Below are 27060 nucleotides of genomic sequence, written 5' to 3'. Positions count from 1 at the left end.
ATCAAGACAGAAAAGTTTTAGGCAATACCACCACTGTAGCAAAACACCAAGGGAAAAAGGATGGCCCTACAACACGCCTGGTCAGCAAGTGGGGAGCTTAGACTTCCAACCCTCGCCCAGCTATAATTAAGTGCTTAGTCTCCATTCCACTGGGATGGTGTCAGCAGAGGCCTAGGGCAGACCTTGAACTCTCACTCCTACCCAGCAATAACGACCCCACCCATTGTGTCAAGGGAGGCTGTGCTAGGGAATGCTTACCATCCCTGCAGTATCAGAGGCCTAAAACAGAAAATTTACATAGCCCAGAGTCTTAAATACCCAAAATACACAGGATACAATTGAAAAATCACTTGTCATACCAAGAACCAGGAAAATCTCAACCTGAATAGGAAAAGACAATCAATAGAGGCCAACACCACAACACAGATGCTGGAATTATCTGATAAGGGTTTTAAAGCAGCCATCATAAAAATGCTTCAATAGCCAATTACGAACATGTTTGAAACAAATGAAAAACAGTAAATCTTAGCAAAGAAGAACGAAATGGAAATTTCAGAATTGAAAAAACACAGTATCATTCTTCTTGAGCACAAAGGTACCTGCAAAACTAACCTCTTGGGGTTTCTCTGGACTTGCTACCTCTTCGGGACTGGCCCCAGCCATGTTCTTTCTCCGCTTCGTATTTCCGGGTAGGTACTCCTCCTGAGATCGGTCTGGTCTTTTTAACACTGACCGGGCGATGGAGCTACATGTGGAAGAAGAGTCAAACAGCTTGCATCGATTGCCCTAAGAGGGGGGGAAAAAAAGAGACCCATCTTCCATTAAAGCCTGCTATCTTGAGGGGTGCCCAGGTGGCTCAGTCAGTTAGGCAGCTGACTCTTGATCTCTGCTCAGGTCATGGTGTCAGGGTCCTGGGATCAAACTCTGCATAGGCTCTGCACTCAGTGGGGAGGCTGCTTCAGGATTCTCTCTCCCTCTGTCCTTCCCCCTGGTTGTTTGAGCTCTCTCTAAATCAATCAATCAATCAATCAATCAATCAATCTTAAAACAAGTAAAAAACAAACAAAAAGGGCAGCCCTGGTGGCGCAGCGGTTTGGCGCCGCCTGCAGCCTGGGGTGTGATCCTGGAGACCCGGGATTGAGTCTCACATTGGGGTCCCTGCATGGAGCCTGCTTCTCCCTCTGCCTGTGTCTTTGCCTCTCTCTCATGAATAAATAAAATCTTAAAAAAAAAAAAAAAAAAAAAACTGATAGGTATTTCCCAAGCTTCCTTACTCTATACATAATTTATGTCTTTCAAGACACCTAGTAAGTTTAGTCAAAGCATTTGTACTGAGATAATCTATTTCCTCATGACTATGCACATTAATTTAATACTATAATTTAAGTGGTCTCAAGAGGATAGTTCATGGGCAGTGATAGTTTAAAAATCTAAGTATATCAGGGTGCCTGGATGGCTCAGTTGGTTTAAGCATCTGCCTTCGGCTCAGGTCATGATCACGGAGTCCTGGGATCAAGCGCTGCATCAGGCTCCCCGCTCAGTGGGGAGCCTGCTTCTCCCTCTCCCTGCCTGGTTGTGCTCTCTCTAGCTAGCTCTTGTTTCTCCCAAATAAATAAATAAATAAATAAATAAATAAATAAATAAATAAATAAATAAATAAATCTTATATATATATATTATATATATATAATAATAAAATTAATAAATAAAATCTAAAAAAAAGATTATCAATTTCTATGTATACCTAAGGATATGGGGCTCTGAATTTGTACTGTGACAGTATCTAATGTTCTCCAGGCATTTGCACAATGTGAGGCTGTATACCTTGCTTCCAGCTTTGTTTGAAAATATCTTCGATGGAAACAGAAGTCTATAGGCTATATACTGATAGAAAATCTCTGAGTTACTGTTTGGCAAGTGTGGTGTTAGATGATGAGATACAAACACAGGAGAATGTTAAAAAAAAAAAAAAAAAAAAAGACAAATAGTCTTCAGACTAAAGGCTTCATATTTGAAGTCTTATTCCAACTACCCTAGATGTTAGAGCTAGAAACAAATGCAGTCCTTCCCCTAATCAACACTCCTTACAAAACAAAAAACAAAACAAAACACTCCTTACTTTACAAATTGGGAAACACGTAGACAGATAAAGTGTATCACTAATGGTCCCCATTTGTGGGTAACTCAAGTGGGGTCTAAAACCCAGATCCCTAAGTCTTGTCATTCCACTTGCCCTTTGATTGTACTCACTTAAGGCGGCATAATTGAGGGCACACCTCTACCATCACAAATGCTTTGGAGAAGGCAGCAGACAGCAGGCTCTCTATCTACTAAATGCACACAGACACCCAACAAAATTAAGGACATATTTTAAGAGTGCCTCTCAGACTGACAACTTTGGTGTCACTCTCAAGACTTCTCCTTTACCACTATTAACCTAAATACCACCCATTCCTAATTTAGGATTCCTTCAATCTATTCCCTCCTCTCCCCATAATTCAGAAAAAGTCTTTAGCACTTTGCCAAATAGTCATAATCAGCTCCTGAGTGGCCTGTTTGTAACTGACTCCTCCTCCTTTCCAGTTAACAGTCACACTCACTGAATCTTTGTGTCCCTGGGGAAATCCATCCAAACATTTTAGACTGGCAGACAAGTGACAACTGGCACAACCTTGCCCCTGCCCACCGCACATCCCATTCGCAGCTTCACAGGGCTACGTGCAATGTCCTGAGATGAACTGTTCTTTCATAAAATATATCCTGCTCCTCAACAAGTCCCCACATATCCTGAGACCTTGGGTAAACATGCCATCTCTGAGGGATCGCCCCCCAACTTCAGCATATGGCTCTTTCCAGGATGATGGACATTACTGCCCTTAAAGTGTCCACAAGGCCCATCCATTCAATGGGATACACATGGCCCCATGCATACATTTAACAAGGCCACACATCCAGGGTAAGCTGCTGTCTGTTTCACCCTCTGGTGCTCCATAACTCCAGTACTACCCTGAGACCAAGACGTGGAAAAACAACCTACTCCTTGTTGTCTTACTGCTTGAAGTGTGAAGTTTTAATATGGGATCTGAATTAAACAAAGACGTAACTCAGGATGACAGTGGGACAAACCCTATCAACCTGGCTAGAGAAAGAAAAGTCTCTATGTGTGGGGGATCCCTGGGTGGCGCAGCAGTTTAGCGCCTGCCTTTGGCCCAGGGCGCGATCCTGGAGACCCGGGATCGAATCCCACGTCGGGCTCCCGGTGCATGGAGCCTGCTTCTCCCTCTGCCTGTGTCTCTGCCTCTCTCTCTGTGTGACTATCATAAATAAATAAAAATTAAAAAAAAAAAGTCTCTATGCGAAAGCACAGACTAAAAGTTCATCTACTGACCCCTCAAACTCCTGGAGGAAGCAAATATTAATGGCCACAGCAAGCACCCTGCCCCTTTTCAAACTCAGACCACCTCTTAGAGCAGGTCAACCTGTGGGAGCCTGAGGGGGGCTCTGCTCCAAAGGCGTAAGGTGGAACTTCACTAGCCACTTTCAGACCCTTTTCCAATGAAGTAGTCATCCAGGGATATGCTTATATCCATAATAGTTGTAACCAAATGCCTGAGTGAGTCAAAGGCAATTCTAACTTAAACTAGGCAAGAGAAACAAGTATCTGTCCTAAATACGAGCTGTGAGTAAGTCTATACAGGAGAAATGGAAAAACATAAAAATTATCTAAAATTTCAATTATCTACAAGTAATACTGTCAGGAGCTTTAAGCTCCGAAATAATCCTAAACTCCATATGGAAGATACCTGAAATAAAACAGAACCTTTGAGCAGGAAACAGAGATAAAATGGTGTTCCAAATGTTTGGCAGACTTTGTGCAAATGTTGAAAGGCAAGGACAAAACAACCAAACAAGCCTAGGAAAGAGGAGAGCCAGAGACCCAGGGAGAGAAGACAACCAGCTCCCCATCTTGCAAACAGGAGCTCTAAGGAGCTCAGAGTGCCCACGCAGGTGTGTTCCTCAATAGCTCCTGAGAGGGATGCTGTGTTCTGAGGCCAAGCAAGGCCCCATCCTGCGAACTCAAGCCAATCCCCAGACTAACCCATACCTTCACCTACAGCTTAGAACGCAAAGGTGTCAATCACTGCCACTTGTGAGGAATTCAATTTAGCAGATATTTTCCTGAGATATTAAACTAGAAAGTAAGAAAGAGTTGTATCGATGGGACATTGTATCGATAGGACATTAATACACACACACAATATTAACTTGACCAAGAATGGCTGGGATAAACTAGAAATTATCAAACAAGAACTATGTGTATATATATTAGCCAGACTTCCTCACATACCAATGAAGATAAAAGAAAACTTGAAGAGCCAGCGTGTTTTACAACACCAGAGAACACTAGTGACCAATCAAGTCAAAGGGAAACTCATAAGCCCAAAGACAGAATCTCAGATGAAACCCTGTGGTGATATGGACAGAAGGATTAGTTTTCCATTTAGTCTAGTCCACTCTGTCCCAGAGGCCTAATTACTCAAGGCTCCCTCCAGACACACCAGGACAACTTACAAGGTTTGTGGTTCTTCTCATGACAAGGGGAGCTGTCCAGAGGCTTGCCATGCATGACGGGGTCTCTTCATCATTCTAAAAGAGAAAAGCTATTATAAAGAAAGATTCAGCAGTGGGACGCCTGGGTGGCTCAGCAGTTGAGCGTCTTGCCTTTGGCTCAGGGTATGATCCTGGAGTCCCGGGATGGAGCCTGCTTCTCCCTCTGAGAAGTATCAGACAGGCCTGGATATGAAACCTCTAATGTTCACTCCTCCTTCCCACTCCCCAGTATGTTAAGGTCAGAAGAGCATCACATTTCACAATTCAGACATCTGAATGTAGCTACAAGCATCCCTTCCACCCTGAGGGTACACGAGGAGGTAGGTAGCCTTTGGCCCTCCTGTGTTACGCCAGCTCATCCTACGTTTCTCTAGTTCCAGGTCTCTTGCACAGAATAGACTGTCAACTCCATCGGGGTAAGAAGGATCCTCTCAGGTCTTCTTTTGAAGAACCACCCCCACTCCCACCCCGAACTGGGAGCAGAGTCTCAATAAATTCTCACCAAATGAACAAAAATATCAGTCACCTCAAAGCCCTGGGGAATTATTGTTCTTTCTCACATGACTTCTCCAGGGTACTTAGTGGAACGAGTAAGAACATACATACACAACACACACACACACACACACACACACAGCACGTAAGAACATACACACACAACACACAACACACACACACACACACACACACACACACAGCACCTTTAGATTCTCTCCATCAAGAAGGTCCATGAAGCCATCATCCTCATCAGACAAAGTGGCCGTCACAGGGGACTGGGGCATAAAAAGAGGAAGGAAATTCCCTGGCTCGCTGCCATCTCTTTCATTGGAGGAAAGCTGGAAGATAGAATTCACAGCTTGTTAATAATTGATCAGATTGGATTTCCTTGGATGGGTCACTAGATTTTATGAGGAAAACATACTGCATTTATTAGAAGTAAAATTTTACTCAAAGAAAATGCAGCCTAAGGTGTTAAAGGATTTGATGTCTATACATGGTCCTGAGTAAAATCAGGCCTGGAAGCCTTCACAAAAACCTCTTCTCAGAAGCAATGCACCTTACAGTGGGATCTGGGGAGAGCCTTTGACGAAGAGCAAAGTTTGCTGTATCAGAGGACTATAATTGGTGAACAGTGATCAACAAGCAGGTTGTGATACAGTAGGGAAGGGTGAGAAGATAATCTCTGCTCACAGAGCATCCTGGAGAATGCTTATGTAACTTTAGCTCCTACGGAAGTAAAGGGTGGCCTCATTCTAGAGAGTCTATCCTGGTCCATTAGACTTGGAATTGCAGCCCAGGTGGCGCAGGGATTTGGTGCCGCCTGCAGCCCAGGGCATGATCCTGGAGACCCGGGATCCCACGTCGGGCTCCCTGCATGGAGCCTACTTCTCCCTCTGCCTGTGTCTCTGCCTGTGTGTGTGTGTGTGTCGCTCATGAATAAATAAATAGGGATCCCTGGGTGGCGCAGCGGTTTGGTGCCTGCCTTTGGCTCAGGGCGCGATCCTGGAGACCCGGGATCGAATCCCACGTTGGGCTCCCGGTGCATGGAGCCTGCTTCTCCCTCTGCCTATGTCTCTGCCTCTCTCTCTCTCTCTGTGTGACTATCATAAATAAATAAAAAATTAAAAAAATAAAAAAATAAAAATAAAAATAAATAAAGTCTTTATAAATAAATAAATGAATGAATGAATGAATGACAGGTACTCAGTTTTTTAACTGAGGAATTACTGTGTGCTGGCCACTATGATATCATCTTAAGTGCTTAGTCCCAGGGGTGCCTGGGTGGCTCAGTGGTTGAGCATCTGCCTTTGGCTGGGGTCATGATCCCAGGGTTCTGGGATTGAGTCCTGCAGCAGACTCCCTGTGGGGAGACTGGTTCTCCCTCTGCCTATGTCTCTGTTTCTTTGTCTCTCTGAATAAATAAAATCTTTAAAAAAAAAAAAATGAAAAAAACCTCACAATACATTGAGGGGAGCTAATCCTTTTCTATGTATTTAACAAATCAGGAAACCAAGAGGTTACCAAGATCACACGGCTCATCTGTTTGACTCCAAAGCCCACGCCTCTCTCCCCACTACATTTTCTCCTAGGAGAACCATTTCTGGAATAAAAATAGGGGAATCTCAAAAAGCAACCCTATGTTGTTGTTTTGGGGGAAGCCCCAACATAAAACTAATATATATTTAATATAGGAAATTTAGAAAGATGGCTCATAAGTCTACCATCTAGACTTAAAACATTAATACAAACATTGCTGATAGTCCATTACATCTTTTCCAGGTGCTTCCCAAAATCAGGAAAAATGATCAGTTATCTTTTTCCACAGTACGGAAGCAGTCTCAACCTAAGTCCTACAGAGAATCCTTCAGACCCAAATCCCTTTGTGACAGGATGGCATTAATCCTCAAGTTGCCCTCTGGTTTTTGGAGTCAGTTGCCCACCTAGTGAGAAATCTGCTCTGCAGCTGGCCTACTCTGGTTCAGGTACCAGCTTGTTTCACTCACGGAAGCTCTAGGCTTCCTTTGATTCTCCACAAATGTTCCTGAGCGCACTCTGGGGATGGTGGCAAGTTTTAAACCAGCAAACCAAGGGGCGGGTGACTTTATTGTGGGACAATATCCTCTGAAGGCTCACACTGTAATACTATTATTTGTGACCGAGGTTCTGGTATCCCTAGTGCACATGTGATACAGCAAATGATGGACAAGTCACCTATAATTAGAGATGGCCAGGTGACCACAATAAAACCCAATGCAGCAGTCTTCAAGAGGCACACTAAAGATATTTAGTTTTGGATACCCAGTGCTTAAAGAATTACTGTGTACTTAGGAATCTGGAAATTTTGTTAAATCCTAGTGTTCTACCTACGTGTGTCCTTTTGGCAAATCAGCCCAACCTCCCTGACCAGACATCCCCAATCTGTAAAATGGGTTAACACCAGCTACTTCACAGGCCTATGAAGATTAAAGACAGGAACATATATAAAAGTGCCTTATGCAAATGCTAGACAGAGCCATGATACTGGGTGAACATGAACCTCAGACCACAAGCCAGACTGTATATTTTCACATGCAAGTCCCCAGGAAAACCTGGAAACCAAATGTGGCCGTTTCGTTCAAGTTGGGCCTCTCTAGCCTTCGCTAGCAGATCACCAGGAGGCAGCTTTGGAAATGGTGATGCCTCTTTTTGGCAAAAAATAACCCTGGGGTAGGTGGCCCCAAATACTGTCAAGTAGCCCAGAGGTAAGGATTCACTAGAATCCTTAACAGTTCTTAATAAGCCACTTTTGGAAGAAGCCAAGTACTGTCCCCGAACACCACCATGTTGGGAACCTCTTAGCACTCAGGAGGCGCTATGAAAGAGCAAGGTTCGAGACACAGAATTCCACTGTACACACATTTAGAAGAAAGACTCAGGATGCCTGCAGATTATTTCCCCAGGATTGACAAAGTTAAATATTCCTTGCTCAAGTTCCATATTGCATCTCTCACTCTGCTTCTGTCTGCTTTCCAGGCACATCAAAACCACCAAAACATGTGACAGTCTAATTTCAAAAGTCAAGGAAAAGACAACAAGAGCTACTAGAGTGTCTTTGACTCCAGGTGAAAGTGAGTGCTTTAATTCTGTTCCCACCAGGAACTCCCCCGTGAAAGCCAGAGCACATACCATCCGAGCTGGGGCAGAGTTCTGCCTCTGCGTGAAGAGATCTTTACTCTCCTCAAGTCCATGAGAGTGCAGGCAGCCACGAGATGCTGGTCTTACTGGCTTCTTAAACTCAAAGGCTTCCTGCAAGATAGCAGTCAAGACATCTTCCACTGTCCATGAAAAACCAGGGCCCTAACTGTAGCTTGGGTGAGAGTCAAGGGAGCAGGCACTGCTCACCTTTGTAACTGCCTCCAAACTAAGGGTTTACCCATTTCTGAGCTTCACTCAAACATTGGATCGGTGTCTACGATTTTCACACATCCTGTCAACAGCTAACTCCTAAGGCAGCATGTTTTTCTCTCACCACAAAGACTATTTCCTGACAAAAACATAATTATCTTCCAAGTACACAAAGCAACAACTTCCTCAAATCCAAAGCAAAGTGCTTCAATATTATTGCCTGTGAATGGGAGTCACAACTTTTCACTCTCAATTTGTTTCAAGATATTTTCCACCTTCTTCCTAACCAACAGGAGGTAATTATTTTCCACGTATAGTGATTGTACTCCATACTAGAAGCAATGGGAAATTTAAAAAACTGTTTTACTCACAACATGAATGAATCAATCTCACATGTTGAGTGAAAGCCAGAAGTGACAGAAGACATTCTGTACGACTGCATTTACTTTGAGTTTACTTTTTATTTTATCTATTTTTTTTAAAAAAGATTTTATTTATTTATTCATGAGAGATGAGAGAGAGAGGAGAGAGAGAGAGAGAAGAGAGAAAAGAGAGAGAGAGAGGCAGAGGGAGAAGCAGGCTCCATGCAGGGAGCCCAACATGGGACTCGATCCCAGGGCCTCCAGGATTACACACCAGGCGGAAGGCGGCACTAAACCACTGAGCCACCCAGGGTGCCCCTTACTTTGAGTTTAAAAGCACTTATAATCTCCCTACCCAAGATAGCCACTTCACTTGTAAGTGCTCAGAGTGGTCACAGGCTAATCTCAGAGTATCTGCATGCCGACACAGCACTAAGTACTTCCTGTGCATTAACTCATATAACCATCAACTACAACCTGATCATCCCCATTTTACAGATGAGGAAATGAGGTCTTGCAGGTTAAATGAGGTGCCTAAGATCACAAGAGCTCTTGAACTACCACCTATGCTATTCCCCTCTCCGGAACAAAGTTCCAAGCAAGCAACCCTGGGAAGAGCCAGGGGCAGGGGAAAAACCAGGCAGCAGTACAGCTTCAGTGTGTTCAGTAGAAAGCACTATATACACAGAGGCTGAGGCAGTGCTCTAAGCACTCAAGGCAGGAACTCACTTTCATATTCTCCCTCTGAACACCTCACAAGTTGCTAAGGGAATCAATGGGAGAATTTATGGAGGCAGTAGGTTGTACACAAAGTCTGGAAGATGATGATTATGAATTGTGGCATTTTAGCAGGCAATGGAATACAGGACGAAATCGACATAGGATATAGAGAGAATAAAGGCCAGAAAAAAGTTGAGCCAATTCACTGAACTGTTTTGGATGCCTACCCTGTGCAAGGCACCTGGCAGGTATGAGAGAAAAGCCAGGTCGGGGTGTTCTTTTGGATGGAGCATCACAAGCTCACCCTCTAAGCAACTAGTTCAGTTACTCTGATTCCCCGAGACCTGTTGGCCCTGTTCTTACAAATACTGCCAAGAAGCCTTTCCCTAAGCTTACAACTCACGCCAGGGTGAGCACAAACAAGCAGGGCCTCGAGCAGACCCTTCTGGATAAGGGCATTCATGGATATAATTACTCCTAAAGGTACCATCTGAGCAACTCCTCCCTGCCAGGAATCATTTTAAATGCTTCATATACATTATCTTATTTCATTCCATAATGCCCTACAAGTTACTGCTACTTGTATTTTACAAGCAAAGAAATGAAGCCTAAGAAGAGGTAATGTGTCAAAGTCACACAGCTAGAAAGCAGGATTCAAATCTAGATTTCTCTGACTGCAAAGACCATGCATGACTTTGGTGACAGTCTAGTCTGCCAGAAAGCAGCCCAGCCACACTCCTCTGTAAGCCACTGACACTTGTGGCTTTACCTCCATCTTCTGTTAGTATATTGATGCCACTCACGTTTTCCTTGTTCTCATCCTGGTCCATCAGCTGAAAAACATCATGGTCAAGAGAATCAGAATGGCTCCTTTTCAGGGCTGGGCTACATCCCAAGAGCTTCTGCTGTCAAAATGGAAAAAAAAAAAAAAAAAAAAAAAAGACATTGAAAAAAGGGTACGTAAATGACAATTCAATGAAACTCAGGTTCAAAAGAAAAACAAAAATGGCAGTGGTGGGAGGGTAGGGTTTAGCTCCTCATACACTGCAGGAGGGAACCAAGAAATGTGGCCAGGGTTCCACACTGTCACAACATGGAACAGAAGATCCTGCTACATGGCTTTCCATCCAACCTCACAAGATAGGTCTATGGCCTTCTCAGCAGGGATTTAGGGTGCCAAGTCAATCCCCAGACATCATTTGCAAAAAAAAGAATGCTTCCTGTATCTAAAATGGTAGTCAGAACTGAAGGTGAGTTGCTTATGTGTTTTGAGTGCTACAAGACTAAAGAAAAGTAGTCTTTGCTGTCCAAGTGAAAGTCTACCTACTATCAAGGTCACCCTGACAGCTAGGGAGATAGATAATACTAATTAACTCAAGATAAACAAGAGAATTAACTTACAGGCAGGAAACTTATTCTCCTCATGGGATTTTCAAGGCTGCAATGAGATCAGAAGATAAACAATGAGACTAAAACAAGAGAAATATTAGCAGATGCAGTGTCTAGCCTATAGTTTGGGGAGGGCACAAACATTCCCATTTTAGGCAAGATGCAAGTACAGGTTTCTGAGACTGTCCTGTTCTCACAAGCACCCCAACATTACTGGGCTTCTGGGTAAAATGAGCAAGCCTGGTCTTCTTTTAAAGGACGGGAAGTCTTAAAGACTACTAACACAAACTACTTTCTCTAAAGGCAGACTTATTTATAGGATCCAGAAGTTTTACTAGGGTTAGCTAAATCCAGGGCTCCTGTCCAGAACACAAAGAATTTCAATAAAAAATTAAGAAAAGTCTTTTCTAAGCACAAACTTTAAAAAGCAGTGAATACGTACTTTTCTTTACTGTCCAAGGGCCCAGGAGAATCTAGACAGAAGCCTGTGGAAATAAAAAAAACCTCAGGAAATAATACACAAAACACCACTTTGTCATTAAATAAACAAAAATACTATTAGTATTTTCTTTAAGCCATCAATCAACTCACACCTTGGACTTTTGCCAGAATTAAAGTGGTGTCTCTAATTGTCAAAAACTTCATATTTGCACAAGTCTCAACATTTTCATAGTATATCTTCTACCAATCCCCTTTACCTATTTGCAAATACCATCAAGGGAACAGGATGTGAGAATTAAACATAATCTTCTAATGAATGGTTGGTTATTCAAATAGAGATTACCCAGGTAACTTTCTGTGAGTTCTGACTATGGAAAGAATAGGTAACTGTTTTCTGGAATAGTTTTGACTTCAAATATTTTATCTTGTCAGATCATATGTGTAATTTGGGTTTTTTCTTTTTTTTTAATTTGGGGGTTTTGAAAAATACATTTATCAGTCATGTGACAAACAAGCCAAGTATTCATGGCCTTTAACAAAATAACACCAAGTAAGGTGCTCATCTCACCAAAGGGAGCAAGGTGGAAGACACACTGCTCTCAGTATGGCCCAGACCCACGAGTGTGCCTACTGCACACCTCTCCTCATGAGATCCACATAACTTTGCAGAAAGTCAAGTGTTAGCTCTGATATTCTCATTTGCCATGCTGCCACAAGAATCCTATCCCTAGTTCTTAAGAAGTTTCCATTTTAAGATCTTTGCTCTTGTAGTTCCCTAGCCTAAAGCATCTGTGCAAATATAAACCCTGCAGTAGCATGAAGTTGTGAATTAGAGTAAAATGCACTGGGCCCATCTCCTCCACCGCAGGCTCACTGAAACAATGTCATCACACTTTCAATAATTTGGCCCTGCATTTCAACCAATACACCTTTCTGGTCTTGGTGTTATGGTTCATTGTACCCACCTACTCATCCTCAAGATCAAGCACACTCTACCTCCATGCAGACACTTGACGCTGGTTTCCTCCATAAACTACCATAGGGCCTTATCTGGCCTATTTTAAGGGTATTGGTTACTGAATGCCATGACTCTGATTTACTGTCTCAGGTAGTCACCAGACTAAGTTCCTAGGTGGGGCACACGTTCACAACACATTCCAAGTTTTGATCCTCACACAGTAAACACATAATAAATGGTAGAGACTAAAGGAATACCTGAATCGGTTGACTCAGAAGAGCCCATTCTCTGCAGACTGCTGTTTCTCACCTCCAGCGCCTGTTCATATTCACTGAAAGCAAGAGAAAGAACTCTATGTAATTTTTTTTTTTTTATCATAGTCACAGAGAGAGAGAGAGAGAGAGAGAGAGAGAGAGAGGCAGAGACACAGGCAGAGGGAGAAGCAGGCTCCATGCACCGGGAGCCCGACGTGGGATTCGATCCCGGGTCTCCAGGATTGCGCCCTGGGCCAAAGGCAGGCGCCAAACCGCTGCGCCACCCAGGGATCCCTATGTATTTTTTAAAAAGATTTTATTTATTTATTCATGAGAGACAGAGAGAGAGAGAGGCAAAGACACAGGCAGAGGGAGAAGCAGGATCCCTGTAGGGAGGAGCCTGATGTGGATGGATCCAAGGACCCCAGGATTACAACCTGAGCCAAAGGCAGAGCACCTCAAGCACTGAGCCACCCAGCTGCCCCTCTTTCTATTTCCAAAACATAACTACAAGTACACACAGGAGACAGGCCACGAGGTTAGGCAAGTATCCAGGCTGCTATCAATCATCTACTTCTGGGCCACATCACAGAACCCACTTTGCCACCCAAAACACTCAGCACTTGAAAATAAAAGATGCAAAAGTGGTGGGAAGGCATGGCCTGGGTTACACTGTAGGCAAGAGGACTATGATGCTGGAGTATTTTCTGAAGGGAGAGCATGTGTTCTAGCTGCTAGGATGAAAGATAAATTGGACAAGTTCCTGCTTTTCAGAGGTTAGAAATGTACAAGACATGTGCTTACAAAGAAAATGGGACATCCAAAATCGAAGGGAAAGCAACCCCACCAGAAACACCGTGATGCAGGTTTTGCTAGAAGGAAAAGTCCAGGGAGCTTCTGAGGATGGAGAGTTGAATAAAAAGGCCTTGCCTTAGGAAAGCAGGGGTGGACATCAGGAATGTGCACGTGGTGAGGAACGAAGAGGATTTTGCACAAACGACAGGAAAGAAAATGCCATGTGTCTCTGTAGAGAAGGAACAAAGCTCGCAGGAAGCTAAGATCCTGCGAAGTGGTTCAGGAAAGGGTGGAAGTGAGGCGCCTGAAGGGTCTGCTTTGCCCTCTTGGGGGGAGATTACAAAGAACTTCCCTGGATTGGGACAGAAGGAGAGTACAAAGCAATCTGAAATGGGTAGCCTAAGTGGGGACCCCGGGCCGACCCCACCCCCTACCGGGCCCGGCTCGGGGCTGAGGGCGGCCCTGGAGGGTCCGAACGGCCTCTCCCGCCCAACATTCCGCCTGGGGGGGAGGGTGCACATGGCGGGCCCCAGCTCAGCGGGGCGGCCCACGAGCGGCGGGCAGGTCTCGCCCCGCTCCGGACCCGTTTCCCAGCCAGATCCCGCCCCCGCCCCACCGAGAGCCATCTGGGAGCCCAGCGGCCTGTGGCACCGCTCGCCAGTCCCTCCTCACCTGCCTAGTCCCTGCAGCTGGTCCATGGTGACCGTCAGGCTGGTGACAGGCGACAGGCCCCCCGAGGCTGGCGCGCCGAACAGCGCTTTCACGACGGGCTGCGGCGCGGGAGGCGGGCTGCAGGCGAAGAGCAGGCGGCGGCGGTGCGGGGGCTCTGGGCCCAGTTCCATGGCGGCACCCGGCCTCCCAGGGCTCCCGCTCCCTCTTCCTCCGCCTCCGCCGCGCCGCCCCGCCCCGCCGGCACCGGCCTCGGCCGCGCGCCCCGCCGCGGGCGCCCGCGGGTCAAACACAAACACGACCCCGCGGTTCAGGGATGCGGCTGCCGCGGGCAAGCGGCGCGGACGGGCGGGTGTCTAGACCCAGCAGGCGCCAGGCACATGCACGGGTGCTTCCCCCGCACCCCGCGAGGCCAGCGGGCGGGCGGGCGCCGGCAACCTGAGGATTAAATCCAAACAAACGCGTCGGGTCGGGAAGAGAAAGCGGCCAGGGCCGCAAGGCAACGGCCAGGGCTCACACTCTCTTCACTTTTCTCTCACCCCCTTGCCCGAACCCGGGGTCGCAGAGCACCAAGAGGAGTCTCACCTCTCTTCCGGACTGTCGCTGCCGAGGCGGCCTTTCGCGGTAATAGCTGCTCACTAGGGACCGCCGCTGCCCCGCCCCCCTTTCCTAGTTGGCGCCAAACGGAATCCACCAATCAGTAAGCAACTTCGCCTCCTCGCTCCCGAAAGGCAGCTACGCTGGACCAATGAGAGGGGAAGAAGGAAGCAGCTCGCGGGGCTCTGAGGGGTCATCCGCTTTCTGAAAGGGGCGGGGCCGAGAGGAGGCCAGAGCAGATCCGAATGGATAGGGGCTCAGAGGTCAATGAAAACTCCCAGCAGAACCTGGGAGGCGAGGGTAGAGACCGAGACGCCTCTCTTGCCGCGTTGCATGCTGGGGAGCGTAGTTCCCAACCCGCACCGTGGCCCGGGAACCTCCTACCCGCGGAGGGCCACGACTGCGTAGCCACCCCCTTCCCTGAGGTCCACACGCGGAGGGGACGCGCAGGCTGGAGAGAGCTGTCCTGACCACTCGGGGTCCAGCCGTGGCTCGACCTATAACCGTGCGGTACTGTAGGCCCCTTCTCCCTTCCTCCCGGGCCTCCAGGCCCCAATTTTTGTAAGAAGAGTAGGAACCGAATGACCCAACGACTGGGCTCTGTGACCTCTAGGCCCCAACAACGAAGCGCTTAAGGCTCCTGCAGTGCTAGCCACGGACACACAAGACTCGAGCCCTGCACTGCAGGCTGCTGGACTCCACATTCATTGCTCACTTCCGTTTTAAGCTCATACCATACTTTTTCAGAACCATTTCCTTCGTTTCTACCCTTACCCTATTGGGAGCTCCTAGACAGCAACAACATAAATACAATAAATACGTAATACATAAATACATAATACATATAGTATTTATGTGACAGACACTGTTCCAAGTGCTTTATCTGTATTAATTCATTTAATCCTTACAACCCTGAGGGGGAGAAATTGTTCCCATTTTATAGGTGACCATATATATATATATATATTTTAAGATTTTTATTTTTATTTATTTGACAAAGAGAGAGAGAGAGAGAGAAGCAAGGCTCCCGGCAGAGCCGGAGCCTGATGCGGATCTCCATCCCTGTACCTGGGTCCCACCAGAGCAACCAGAGCAGAAGGCAGACACTTAACCGACTAAGCCACTCAGGCGCCCTGTGGGTGGCCATATTTATTTTTGTAACTCCTGCATCAGTGACAGATCCTAGATTGAATGGTTTTATAAAAGTGATGGAGCTGCAAGAGCACTTGTCTGTAGACAGCATGCATAGAGCACACGTTCTGCTTATCTGCTTATTTAAATCGTATATTTTGGGTGTCTGGTGATTATGACCATTACCTCTGGTTAGGGCCAACCATTAAATTCATTAAATTAAGTTTTTTTTTTTTAAGATTGTATTTATTTGAAAAAAATTTTTTTTATTTGAGAGAGAGCGAGAGAGTGGATGAGTGGAGGGAAGGGAAGTGGAAGAGGGAGAAGACTCCCCTCTGAGCAGGGAGCTGGTTGTGGGGGCATGATCTCGGGACCCTGAGAATGTGACCTGAGTCAGAGGCAGTCACTGAACTAACTGAGCCACCTAGGTGCCCCGAATTGTTTCTTTGAAAAACTTTGGCTGAGAGGCCTGGGTGGCTCAGTGGTTGAGCATCTGCCTTTGACTCAGGGAGTGATCCTGGGGTACTGGGACCCAGTCCCACATCAGGCTTCCCACGGGGAGCCTGCTTCTCCTTCTGCCTCTCTTTCTCTGACTCTCATGAATAAATAGATTACTTATGAGAGACAGAGAGAGAGAGAGAGAGGCAGAGACATAGGCAGAAGGAGAAGCAGGCTCCATGCAGGGAGCCCGATGAGAGACTCAATGCTGGGACTCCAGAATCACGCCCCAAGCAGAAGGCAAATCCCCAACTGCTGAGCCACCCAAGCATCCCAATAGGTAAAATCTTTAAAAAAGACAAGAAAAGCTTTTGCTTTTATAGATTTGTGTTATGCAAATAATACAAAATAATTATAAGCTTAAAAAATACAGATCAGTACAATTAAAAAAAAAAATCATCTGTGGGGCCCCTTCAGGGTATGCCTTCAGCTGGGGTCATGGTCTCAGGATTCTGGGATCCCGCTCCCAGCTCAGTCGGGAGTCTCCTTCTGCTCCTCCCCCCACTCTCCTGCTCAAGCTTGCACACTCTCTCTCAAATAAATTAAAAATCTTAAAAAATCATAATTTTACCATCTTCAAAGACACAAATGTCAACATTTTAAACTTTTTGCATGTGTGTGCAGTGTAAATATACAATCAGTATTCGTTTCATAGTCAAAGAAAGGAATTGAAAGCTCTCCCTCCTTGCCTAAGCAGATATTCCCAAAATGGATCAGCCCAAGAGGGCTAACATATTGAAGCACTTACACCAGTGAATCCAAGTGCTGGAATAAAAACCTGACACTTGAAATGTGAAATGGAAGCAAAAGGAAAAGCATCATTTTACCAGAACACTTCCCACATTTTCTTAGGGCATGCTCTCCAAAATCCAAGAGAAGCCCTAGGGTAAGGGAGGAACACTACGCTGAGTGGGAGGCCTGATTTCTTTTTTTTTTTTTTTTTAAGATTTTATTTATTTATTCATGAGAGACACAAAGAGAGAAGCAGAGACATAGGCAGAGGGAAAAGCAATCTCCATGCAGGGAGCCCGATGTGGGACTCAATCCTGGGACCCCAGGATCGCACTCTGAACCAAAGGAGGTTGCTCAACTGCTGAGCCACCCAGGTGTCCCAAGGCCTGAATTCTAATATGATTCTGGGACAAGTCAATTTTTGCTCATTCATTCAGTCTTTAGTAAGAGCCTACCAATTTGCTAGATCCAAACAGGGTCAGTGTTTCCCTGGACCTTTGCCTGAAATGGCCTTCTCACCTCCATAGTCACTTCACTCAGCAAACATTCACCCATTCCAGGAGAGCTTTACCCTCAGACATCCTAACTGATATATTCCCCAGTTATCATCCACCTTCCAGGCACCATATGTTTACATTTGATTCAGTGATTATTGGATTGGGGTGAGTACCCCCCCAAATGACAATAAACTTAAAAGGGTAGGGACCCTACCCTTTTGAGCCCCTTATATAGTACCAGCCAGTGCCTGGTTCAAGGGACTCCTCGAACATAAAGATTGGATACATGTTACAAAGAAAAAGTGTGACCCCTGCCGGGGAGGAGGGGGTGGGGACTATGAATGCTTTGAGTGTTTAAGAAGGGAATCTGAGGAGTGCCTGGGGCTCAGTGGTTGAGCATCTGTCTTTGACTCAGGTCGTGATCCGGGTCCTGGGCTGGATTCCTGAAGCAGGCTCCCCACAGGGAGCCGGCTTCCCCCTCTGCCTATGTCTCTGCCTCTCTCTCTGTGTATCTCACGAATAAATAAATAAAAAAAATGTATATATATTTTTAAGATTTTATTTATGAGAGACACAGAGAGAGATAGAGAGGGAGGCAGAGACACAGGCAGAGGGAGAAGCAGGCTCCATTCATGGAGCCTGACGTGGGACTTGATCCCGGGTCTCCAGGATCAGGCCCTGGGCTGAAGGTGGCACTAAACCACTGAGCCACCCGGGCTGCCCAAATAAATAAAATCTTAAAAAAAAAAAAAGAAGGGAATCTGATATGTCCAGAAGGATAAATCCTTAGGAGAGATAGGAGAGAGTATTCTGGGCAGAGGAACAGGCCATAAGCAAGGGCTCTGAGGCTGGCCAGAGTCTCTTGTGTATAGCCAAGAACAATGGGAGAAGAGGAGGGTGAGGAGGGCCCAGACTCTGCAGGGGCTTGTGGGCTTGAAGACCACATTCTGGAACTTGGCCTTTATCTCAAAGGCTATGGGATAACAAAGTAACTTTTACATTTTAAGAAGATAACCCTAACCCTGGCTGTAGAATGGGGAATTGATTCCAGAGCAGCAATGGTAGAGCTGAGGAGATCAGTTTGGAGGGGATCATCACCAGGTCCTGCTAGGAGAAGGTGGTGACTTGCATGAGGCAGGAGGTGATGCAGAGGTGGGAAGGAAGCCTCTCTGGTACTTGAGAATGGTGACAAGAGGTGGACCACAACTGGGTCTCTTAAATACTGAGGTGCCCCAGCAGGGTTCCTGCTTCCTCCCTGACATTCCTTGGCAACCACAGAAACTTGGCTTTTATTTTTTTTTTAAAGATTTTATTTATTCATGAGAGACACAGAGAGAGAGAGAGAGACAGAGACAGAGACACAGGCATAGGGAGCAGCAGGCTCCCCACAGGAAGCCCCATGTGGGACTCCATCCTGGGTCCCCAAGATCATGTCCTGGGCCAAAGGCGGCACTAAACTGCTGCGTCACCCAGGCTGCCCAGAAACTTGGCTTTTATTTTATTTTATTTATTTATTTTTTAGAAGATTCTATTTATTCATGAGAGACACACACAGAGAGAGGCAGAGATACAGGCAGAGGGAGAAGCAGGTTTCATGCAGGGAGCCTGATGTGGGATTTGATCCTGGGACTCTAGGATCACACCCTGGGCCAAAGGCAGGCTCCAAACCACTGAGCCACCTGAGGATCCCTGAAACTTGGCTTTTAAATCTGCATTAGGAAAAAATAAAAAAATAAAAAAATAAATTTGCATTAGGTACTGCAGTACCTTGTCCATTTTTGCTTGGAGAAGGGAGTCATCTTGTAAAAAACAAAACAAAATCCAAATAATTTTCCATCCATTTATCAGACTTAATTTCTGGAGATAAAAGAAACATTCCTTTTCTGATTTCATGTTTTACTTGTGCCCATCCTCCTTTCACCCAACTGTGCTAGAGGTAGGTTTGGGTTTCTGCCTGGTTATGGCAGGCAGCATGAACTCCTCCCACCCCCCCACCGCACCCCCTCACCCCCATCCCCCGCCAGGCTATCAGGCAGGAACTTGTATATAATCTGCGTCTTTGGGGCACCTGGGTTGGTCAGTGGTTGAGCATCTGCTTTTGGCTCAAGTCATGATCCTGAGGTCCTGGGATGGAGCCCAGACAGGGAGCCTGCCTCTCCCTCTTCTGCTGCTCCCCCTGCTTGTATTCTCTCTCTGTGTCAAATAAATAAATAAATAAATAAATAAATAAATAAATAAATAAATAAATAAAATCTTTAATTAAAACCCCATAGGAGTTTTTAAATATTTAAATTTGGTTAATTAACATATAATGTATTATTAGTTTCAGAGATAGAGTTCAGTGATTCATCAGTCTTATATCATACCCAGTGCTTATCACATCATGTGCCCTCCTGAATGCCTGTCACCCAACTGTCCCATCCCCCCATCCACCTCCCCTCCAGCGACCCTCAGTTTGTTTCTTATGATTAAGAGTCTCTTGGGGCACCTGGGTGGCTCAGTGGTTGAGGATCTGCCTTTGGCTCAGGTCATGATCCCAGGGTTCTGGGATCCAGTCCTGTATCAGGCTCCCTGCATGGAGCCTGCTTCTCCCTTTGCCTGTGTCTCTGTCTCTCTCTTTCTGTGTCTCTCATGAATAAATAAATAAAATCTTAAAAAACAACAACAAAAAATCCCTATGTCTTAGATGCTATCAAGATGAAGAGGAGTATTTAACAATCAGAGGTTCTCAAATCCTGGTTCTACATCACAAACATCTGGGAATTTATTTATTGACTTGATAATCCATTTGTATGGCACAAATTCAAATGATACCAAAAAGGCCTAGAGATTTACTCTAATCCCTGTGCCAACTACCCTGTTTTTTTTCCCTGTTGGTTATCATCGTGGCCAGCTTTTTTGTGTCTCCTAGGGTCTGTGTCCATGCTAAGAAGTACATGTTCTCGCACATACACTTTTGATTTTACATAGACACAACATGTTATAAACATTGTCCCAAACATTCCTTTTCTCACTTGATTGGTTCAATACCACAGATAGAGTACTTCAGTTTCTTTCTTCTTTTTTTTTTTCCTTTTTTAAGATTTTATTTATTTTTTTAAGAGAGAGGGAGACCAAGAGCAAGCATTCATGTGAACGGGGTTTGGAGAGGGGCAGAGAGACAGTTTATAGCAGGCTCCCCTCTGAGCAGGGAGCCCAACACAGGGATCCCAGGACCCTGAGATCATGACCTGAGCCGAAGGCAGACACTTAACTGGCTGGACCACCCGGGTGCCCTCCTCAGTTTTTTTCCTGATGGCTACCAATTTGGGGAGCTTTTTTGAAATTATAGATGCTCTGGTCTCCCTTGAATTTTTTGATGTTGCAATTTTTGAGTGAGGCCCTGCCTGGAATCTGTGAGATCAGAAAGCTCTCTAAATTGTCCTGATACACAGTCAGGGTGGGGGACCACTGAACTGTATGATACGGATTTTAAGGACATTGAGGACTAAAGATCACATACATTATTTAGATACACAATTTGTATTTCTATTACATTGTGCTATGTAACAAGTTTTGTAGGTTAGTATTCTGAGCACAGGCTATGTCTGGTCTCATGGCTCAATGTTTGCTCTAGAATGACAGTCTTTTCTAGTAGGTGCCTCTCCATTTTTTCATGGGTGCTCTTGAACAGTTACCCCGCCCCCTACTTCTTCAGCTTTATCCCCGCAGAACTCCCAAGTTCTAGTCTCCAGTAGGGATCTCCTTCCTGAATTCTAGCCCCTCTTCTGAATCCACCTAGAACAGCCCACTGGCAACTCAACTCTACTTGCTTCAAGTTTGCATCTCTTTTCCTTTCAAGCTTATGACTCTCCCTAGGGCCCTTGGCAGAAATGGCACCACCATCATCTATTCGTTCTTCCTCCCCACGGCTGCTCTGGTATAGCCAGACTCCCAAACCCTGGCCTCAAGTGATCTTTCTAAATGCAAATCTGATCTCTTCCTCTGTTCAAAGCCCTTCCTGTAACCAGCACTCCCAACATTACTTAAAGCAGGGGCTCTCATACATTTTGGACCTGTTACCCAGAATACCATTTCAAAGTGTTTCTTTTTTTTTTTTTTTCTTCTTTTCAAAGTGTTTCTAATACATCACTTATTCATACTTCACACAACACACTATTTTCCATTTTATTTTATGTCACTTAAAACATCCTGGTAATGAGGGGCACCTGGGTGGCTCAGTCAGGTTAAGCATCGGACTCTTGATTTCAGCTCAGGTCCTCATCACAGGGTTGGGAGATCTAGCTTGTGCTCAGTGTGGAGCCTGCTTAAGATTTTCTCCCTCTCCCTCTGCCCCTCCTCACCCCTCTCTTTTTCTCTAAAACAACAAAACCCACAAAGCAATCAACCAAACAAAATGAATGTTATGATTGCCTTCAACCTATAGTTTCAAAAGCAATGGGTGACAGGCTGAAGTCCAAAGCCTTTGTGGTCCAGAACACCAGATTCTTTACAGTGAAGCACCCTTGTCTCCTGCTCCATCTCCTTCTTCCCTCACAAGCACTCCAGCACCAGTGCCCTCCAGAAATCCAACACTATCTCTGTGGTCACAGTTCCTATGGTCCTATTTGGGATTCCCTTCCTGCCCAGCCCACTATTTCAAACATTTTTCTCCCTTAAATCTGAAATTTTTCTTCCCTCTTTTCATGTTTGGGGAGGTGTTTTTTGTTTATTTTATTTTATTTTATTTTTTTATTTTATTATTTAAGAGAGACACAGAGAGAGAGAAGCAGAAACAGGCAGAGGGAGAAGCAGGATCCCTACATGGAGCCAGATGTGGAACTCGATCCCAGGGTCCTGGGATCACACCCAGAGCCAAAAAGGCAGACGCTCAACCACTGAACCACCCAGGCGTTCTGTCTGGGGAGTTCAATACTTGGTTCAACATCCCTATTCTTGCATTCATTCATTCAACAAGTATTTATTGGTTACTGGGACAAACTGAGGGTTTGAAACAAAGTGCCACAATTCCTACCCTCAGGGGGTTTACATTAGCCAAATGCAATCTGGAATCATCACCATGATAATGGTTGCCCTTTGTGGAGGGTTGGTACAACCCAGAGGATGGGAGGAGATGGAGATGGGGGAGGCTGGAGGAGGCGGGGTACCTCCCAAAGGAGATTAAAGGTGCTGAAGCTTGAAGGCTGGCACAGTTCTTGGTGTAGGTCCCTGGAAGAGGGGAATTTTTTTTTTTTAAGATTTTATTTATTTATTCATGAGAATACACAGAGAGGGGAGAGAGAGAGAGAGAGAGAGAGGCAGAGACACAGGCAGAGGGAGAAGCAGGCTCCATGGAGGGAGCCTGACGTGGGACTCGATCCGGGGTCTCCAGGATCACACCTTGGGCCAAAGGCAGCGCTAAACCACTGAGCCACCCGGGCTGCCTTGGAAGAGGGGAATTTAAGGTCAGGTGAGGTGCGGTGCTTTCCAAGGAGAAGAACCCTCAGAAGCAAGGAGGCGAGCGAGAATGGCACTTTTTGGGAACCACTTATGAAGTGCTCCAGCCAAGTCCCAGAATGGGCCAATGGGAGTGGTTGTGAGGGACCCAAGTGGGAGGAAGGAGTCAGCTCTCAAAGGACTTAGAGCTCGCTGAAGGGTTGGGCCAGTGGACAGTGGAGGGTGTGGAGGGTGGGTGATAATGGGATCAGAATTGATGCAGGGTGGGTCAGTGGGGGAGCGTGGGAAGGCCTGAAAGGTGGGGGCTGTCCGAACAGTCCGGGTGAGGAAAGGTGATAATCCCGAACCAAGGCAGGGGCCTTAGTAGTAGGAGGGAGTAACCTTGACCAGAGGTAGAGATCATGGGATTTTGATAACAGAGTTGAGGGAGTGTTGAATGAATCCTAGGTAATGACTTAAGCAATTGGGGGTGGATGGTAATGTGATTTCAACCATAGGCAGCACAGTTCTTGGAGCAATTTGATAAGTTGTTTATTCTATGGGCTTGGTACTCAGGAGAGAGATTTGGGGTTCATCAGCATGAGGATGGTAAGTCCATTGAGGATGTGCCAAAAGTGTTTTTGGAAACTGGGTCTTTGGAGCACCAGTATTGAACACTGGGTGTAGCAGAAGCCTATGGAGGGGAAGCCCAGGCTAGGAACCACAAGGGAGGAAGTGGCCAGCCCACGGTTAAGACTCCCCTGAGGGGAGTCAGGGAAGGTGGCCAGATGAGGTCTTGGTCATGTTGAGTGGTGAGAGAGGTGGGAAGTGAGGAAGTAGCCACAGGAAGGCCCTGGAAAGGTAAGAGATGGCACAGAAGGTACATTATGATTCATAAGTGCACCAAAAAGCACTTAAATGAATGTTCATAGCTTCATTATTCATCTTAGCCCCAAGTAGAGAACAACCCAAATGCCTATCAACAATAGAATGGGTAAATGGAGGTTCTTTTATACAGCAACAGAAAGGAGAGGACTATCATACTATGGATGAAATCACAAGCCATGTTGAACATAAACTATATGCAGAAGAGGACATGCTGTTTGATTCTACTGACATAAAATTTTGTAAGATGGAAGTCCTGCTTTTTAATCTTTGGTGATAGAAGTAAGGGTACTTGTTGTTTGTGTGGGGTGAATGGTGACTAGAAGGGGCTGTAAGGAGAACTTTTGGGAACAGGTCACATGGTTTCTTGATCTGGGTGCTGGTAGCATGAAAGTGTTCACCTTGTGGAAACTCACTGAGCTGCACACTCATGGTTTGTTTACTTTTCTGCGTGAATGGTATATGTCAGTGACATGTTCATTGTTTTGTTTTGCTTTATAAAATTTCCTAAAAAAGATTTTGTTTACTTGAGAGAGCAGAGTGAGATAATGAGCATGAGCAGGGGGAAGGGTGCCCCTTGTTCTGTTATTTATTTATTTATTTATGATTTTATTTATTTATTCATGAGAGACACCGAGAGAGAGGCAGAGACATAGGAAGAGGGAGGAGAAGCAGGCTTCATGCAGGGAGCCTGATATGAGACTGGATCCGGGGACTCCAGGATCATGCCCTGGGCCAAAGGCAGGCACTCAACCACTGAGCCACCCAGGTGTCCCTTGTTTTGTTTTTCTAAGATATTTTATTTTTGAATAATCTTACAAACCTATAAGCCTGAGATCAAGAGTTGCATGGCTCCATGAACTGAACCAGCCGGATGCCCCTGAAATGTTTATTGTTAATGATACAGTTATTATTAAATTGTATGTATAGAGGGGCGCCTGAGTGGCTCAGTTGAGGCCACTTTTGGTTCAGGTCATGATCTCAGGGTCACAGGATGGAGTCACAGGATGGAGCCCTGTGACAAGACGTGCCAATGACATGTTTCCTGTTCAGTGGGGAGTCTTCTCCCTGTCCCTCTGCCATTCTCCTTGCTTATGCTCTATCAAATATATAAATAAGATCTTAAAAAAATATTTTTATAAATATATAAATATGAAAGAAAACCTTCCCTTGATGCCAGTTTCCCCTCCAGCTATATCCTGTCCCTACACAGTTAAACTAAAAAAAAAAATGTCTCTAATTTTGTCTTGAACTCACTTCAATCAGACATTCATCCTCCCTACTCTGCAGAAATGGCTTTTGGCAAGTTCTCCAGGGAACTTTTGTTTTGCTAAATCGGGTGACAAGTTCGTACACCTTGCCTTACTCTCCAGAAGCTGTCCATTACAGCACTGGATACAGTTGACCACCCCTACAAACATTCGCTTCACTTGTAGGACACCATCCTCCAGATTTTCCTCCTACCTCAAATCACTCCTATAAAAAGATGCTATAGAGAGGTCATGATAGAGGGAGCTATTTGGCTCCTCAAGTGTGGGAACAGGCAGGGAGAGAGCCTCGGGCCTCCTGAGTCAGCCAGAGCTCTTCTGGAGCACCTAGGCTTTCTTGTTCCCAGCAGTGACTGGAGCCTGGCTCACAGTGATGAGGAGAAATGTGTGGAGTGGTGAAGACTAAGAATGTGAGAATCAGGGACGCCTGGCTGGCTCACCTGAGTGCCTGCCTGCCTTCCGCCCAGGGCATGATCCTGGAGTCCTGGGATCGAGTCCCGCGTCGGGCTCCCTGTGTGGAGCCTGTTTCTCTCTCTGCCTGGGTCTCTGCCTCTCTCTCTGCCGTCTCTCATGAATAAATAAAATCTTAAAAAAGAAAAAAAAAGGAATGTGAGAATTATCCTGAAACTGGTGGGTTTAGAAAGGGCCTCGGAGAAGCCGTCATTCCTCTCCCCTCCCCTTCAAGGAAGATGGACTGGACTTATGGAGATGGCAGGTCCCTAGAGTCCCCTTTCTCTCCAGAAAAGGTTGAGGATTTTTTCTGCCACTCTTTTCTCTGCCGGACATGGGCGTAGCACCTGAGAAGGCCGCCAGAGGGCGCTTGTTTCCCAGGAGAATATTCTGTGGGAAAGCATTGAGAAGTGTTGAGGCAGCTGTAGTTAGAGCGGTTTGGGCTGGAAGCTAAGTGCGTGTGAAAAACCCAAAGCACCCTAATTGATGGGGATGGTTTCCAGAGCCTTTTGCAAAGTGGGACATACTCAGGGCCAGGAACCCTAAACCCGTGTTGTCGGTCTCAGCTGTCAGTCGTCATTTTATGTGTCAACCTCTTGACCACTCTTGGTCTCAGTTTTACCCTCAAGGAAATGGGAGGCATGACCCCTGATCAATCTACCACACCGAGGCATTAGCAAGAGAGAACAAAGCAAATAGTGTAAATACTGTTCCAGAATTTGAAGTGAAATGTACTGGAGAAAAGCAGGGGATTGCTGATTCTCACTGTCCCCCATGCTGCCTCCTTGTTAATGTAATCTAATGTGACACTACACTTGAAATTGCTTAAAAGCATAAAGTTGAACAAAAATAAATATGGCTGCGCTAATGCTTCAGGAAAGTTTGATTTTTCTTTTTTTTTTTTCTTTTTTTTTTTTTTTTAAATATTTGATTCTTTTTTTTTATGATAGTCACAGAGAGAGAGAGAGGCAGAGACATAGGCAGAGGGAGAAGCAGGCCCCATGCACCGGGAGCCTGACGTGGGACTCGATCCCGGGTCTCCAGGATCGCGCCCCGGGCCAAAGGCAGGTGCCAAACCACTGCGCCACCCAGGGATCCCGGAAAGTTTGATTTTTGAAGTAATCTTTTTCCTCTCTTCTGCAGACCTCCTCCTTTCTTGTCCTTTTTTTTTTTTTAAGTTTTATTTTTTAATTTTTTAGTAATCTCTATACCCCAGTGTGGGGCTTGAACTCACAACACTAAAATCAAGGGTCTTATGCTCTTCTGACTGAGCTAATTGGGCATCCGCTTTCTTGGCCTTTTGTTTCAGGAACCCGGTAGGATCTTGAAAACATGACAAATGAAGTTGGCAACATGTACACAATTCCTCTCAAAACCTGCTCGATCCCTTATTTCCCTAACCACCCCCTTCCCCCAGCCTCTTCCTCCGGCAGGTGTGTGGTTTTGAAGGCTTTAGCCTGCTGTAGCCTCCTTTGTCTGGCAAAGCAATAAAGCTATTTTTCT

General features: G+C 45.6%; 1 protein-coding gene and 1 long non-coding RNA gene across 7 annotated transcripts in view; one reads left to right on the top strand and one right to left on the bottom strand.

Annotated features, from left to right (window-relative positions):
* The window catches only part of CDC25A (cell division cycle 25A), a 25417-nt gene extending 10598 nt beyond the window's left edge, over positions 1-14819 (bottom strand). Inside the window, exons 1-10 of one of the 6 annotated variants that reach the window (XM_072786360.1) lie at positions 14670-14817; positions 14088-14522; positions 12624-12697; positions 11410-11452; positions 10980-11016; positions 10382-10483; positions 8278-8397; positions 5313-5447; positions 4573-4647; positions 613-786 (exon numbers count right to left, since the gene is read on the bottom strand). In XM_072786360.1, the coding sequence (XP_072642461.1) occupies positions 613-786; positions 4573-4647; positions 5313-5447; positions 8278-8397; positions 10382-10483; positions 10980-11016; positions 11410-11452; positions 12624-12697; positions 14088-14257 (930 nt within the window). In that variant the 5' untranslated portion in view covers positions 14258-14522; positions 14670-14817. Of the gene's footprint in view, positions 1-612; positions 787-4572; positions 4648-5312; positions 5448-8277; positions 8398-10381; positions 10484-10979; positions 11017-11409; positions 11453-12623; positions 12698-14087; positions 14523-14669 lie in introns of all 6 variants that reach the window. The other 5 variants (XM_072786361.1, XM_072786362.1, XM_072786363.1 and 2 more) reach the window with 5 other exon arrangements.
* Positions 14441-27060, top strand: LOC140610376 (uncharacterized). The gene is made up of 3 exons (XR_012012048.1): positions 14441-15191; positions 23973-24081; positions 26867-27060. It is a non-coding gene; the product is annotated as an uncharacterized lncRNA (long non-coding RNA).

The sequence above is a fragment of the Canis lupus genome, chromosome 19 (assembly GCF_048164855.1).
Source record: "Canis lupus baileyi chromosome 19, mCanLup2.hap1, whole genome shotgun sequence".
NCBI lineage: Eukaryota > Metazoa > Chordata > Mammalia > Carnivora > Canidae > Canis > Canis lupus.
The sequence above is the reverse complement of the archived record's forward strand: the minus strand, read 5'-3'. Positions and strand labels throughout refer to the sequence as shown.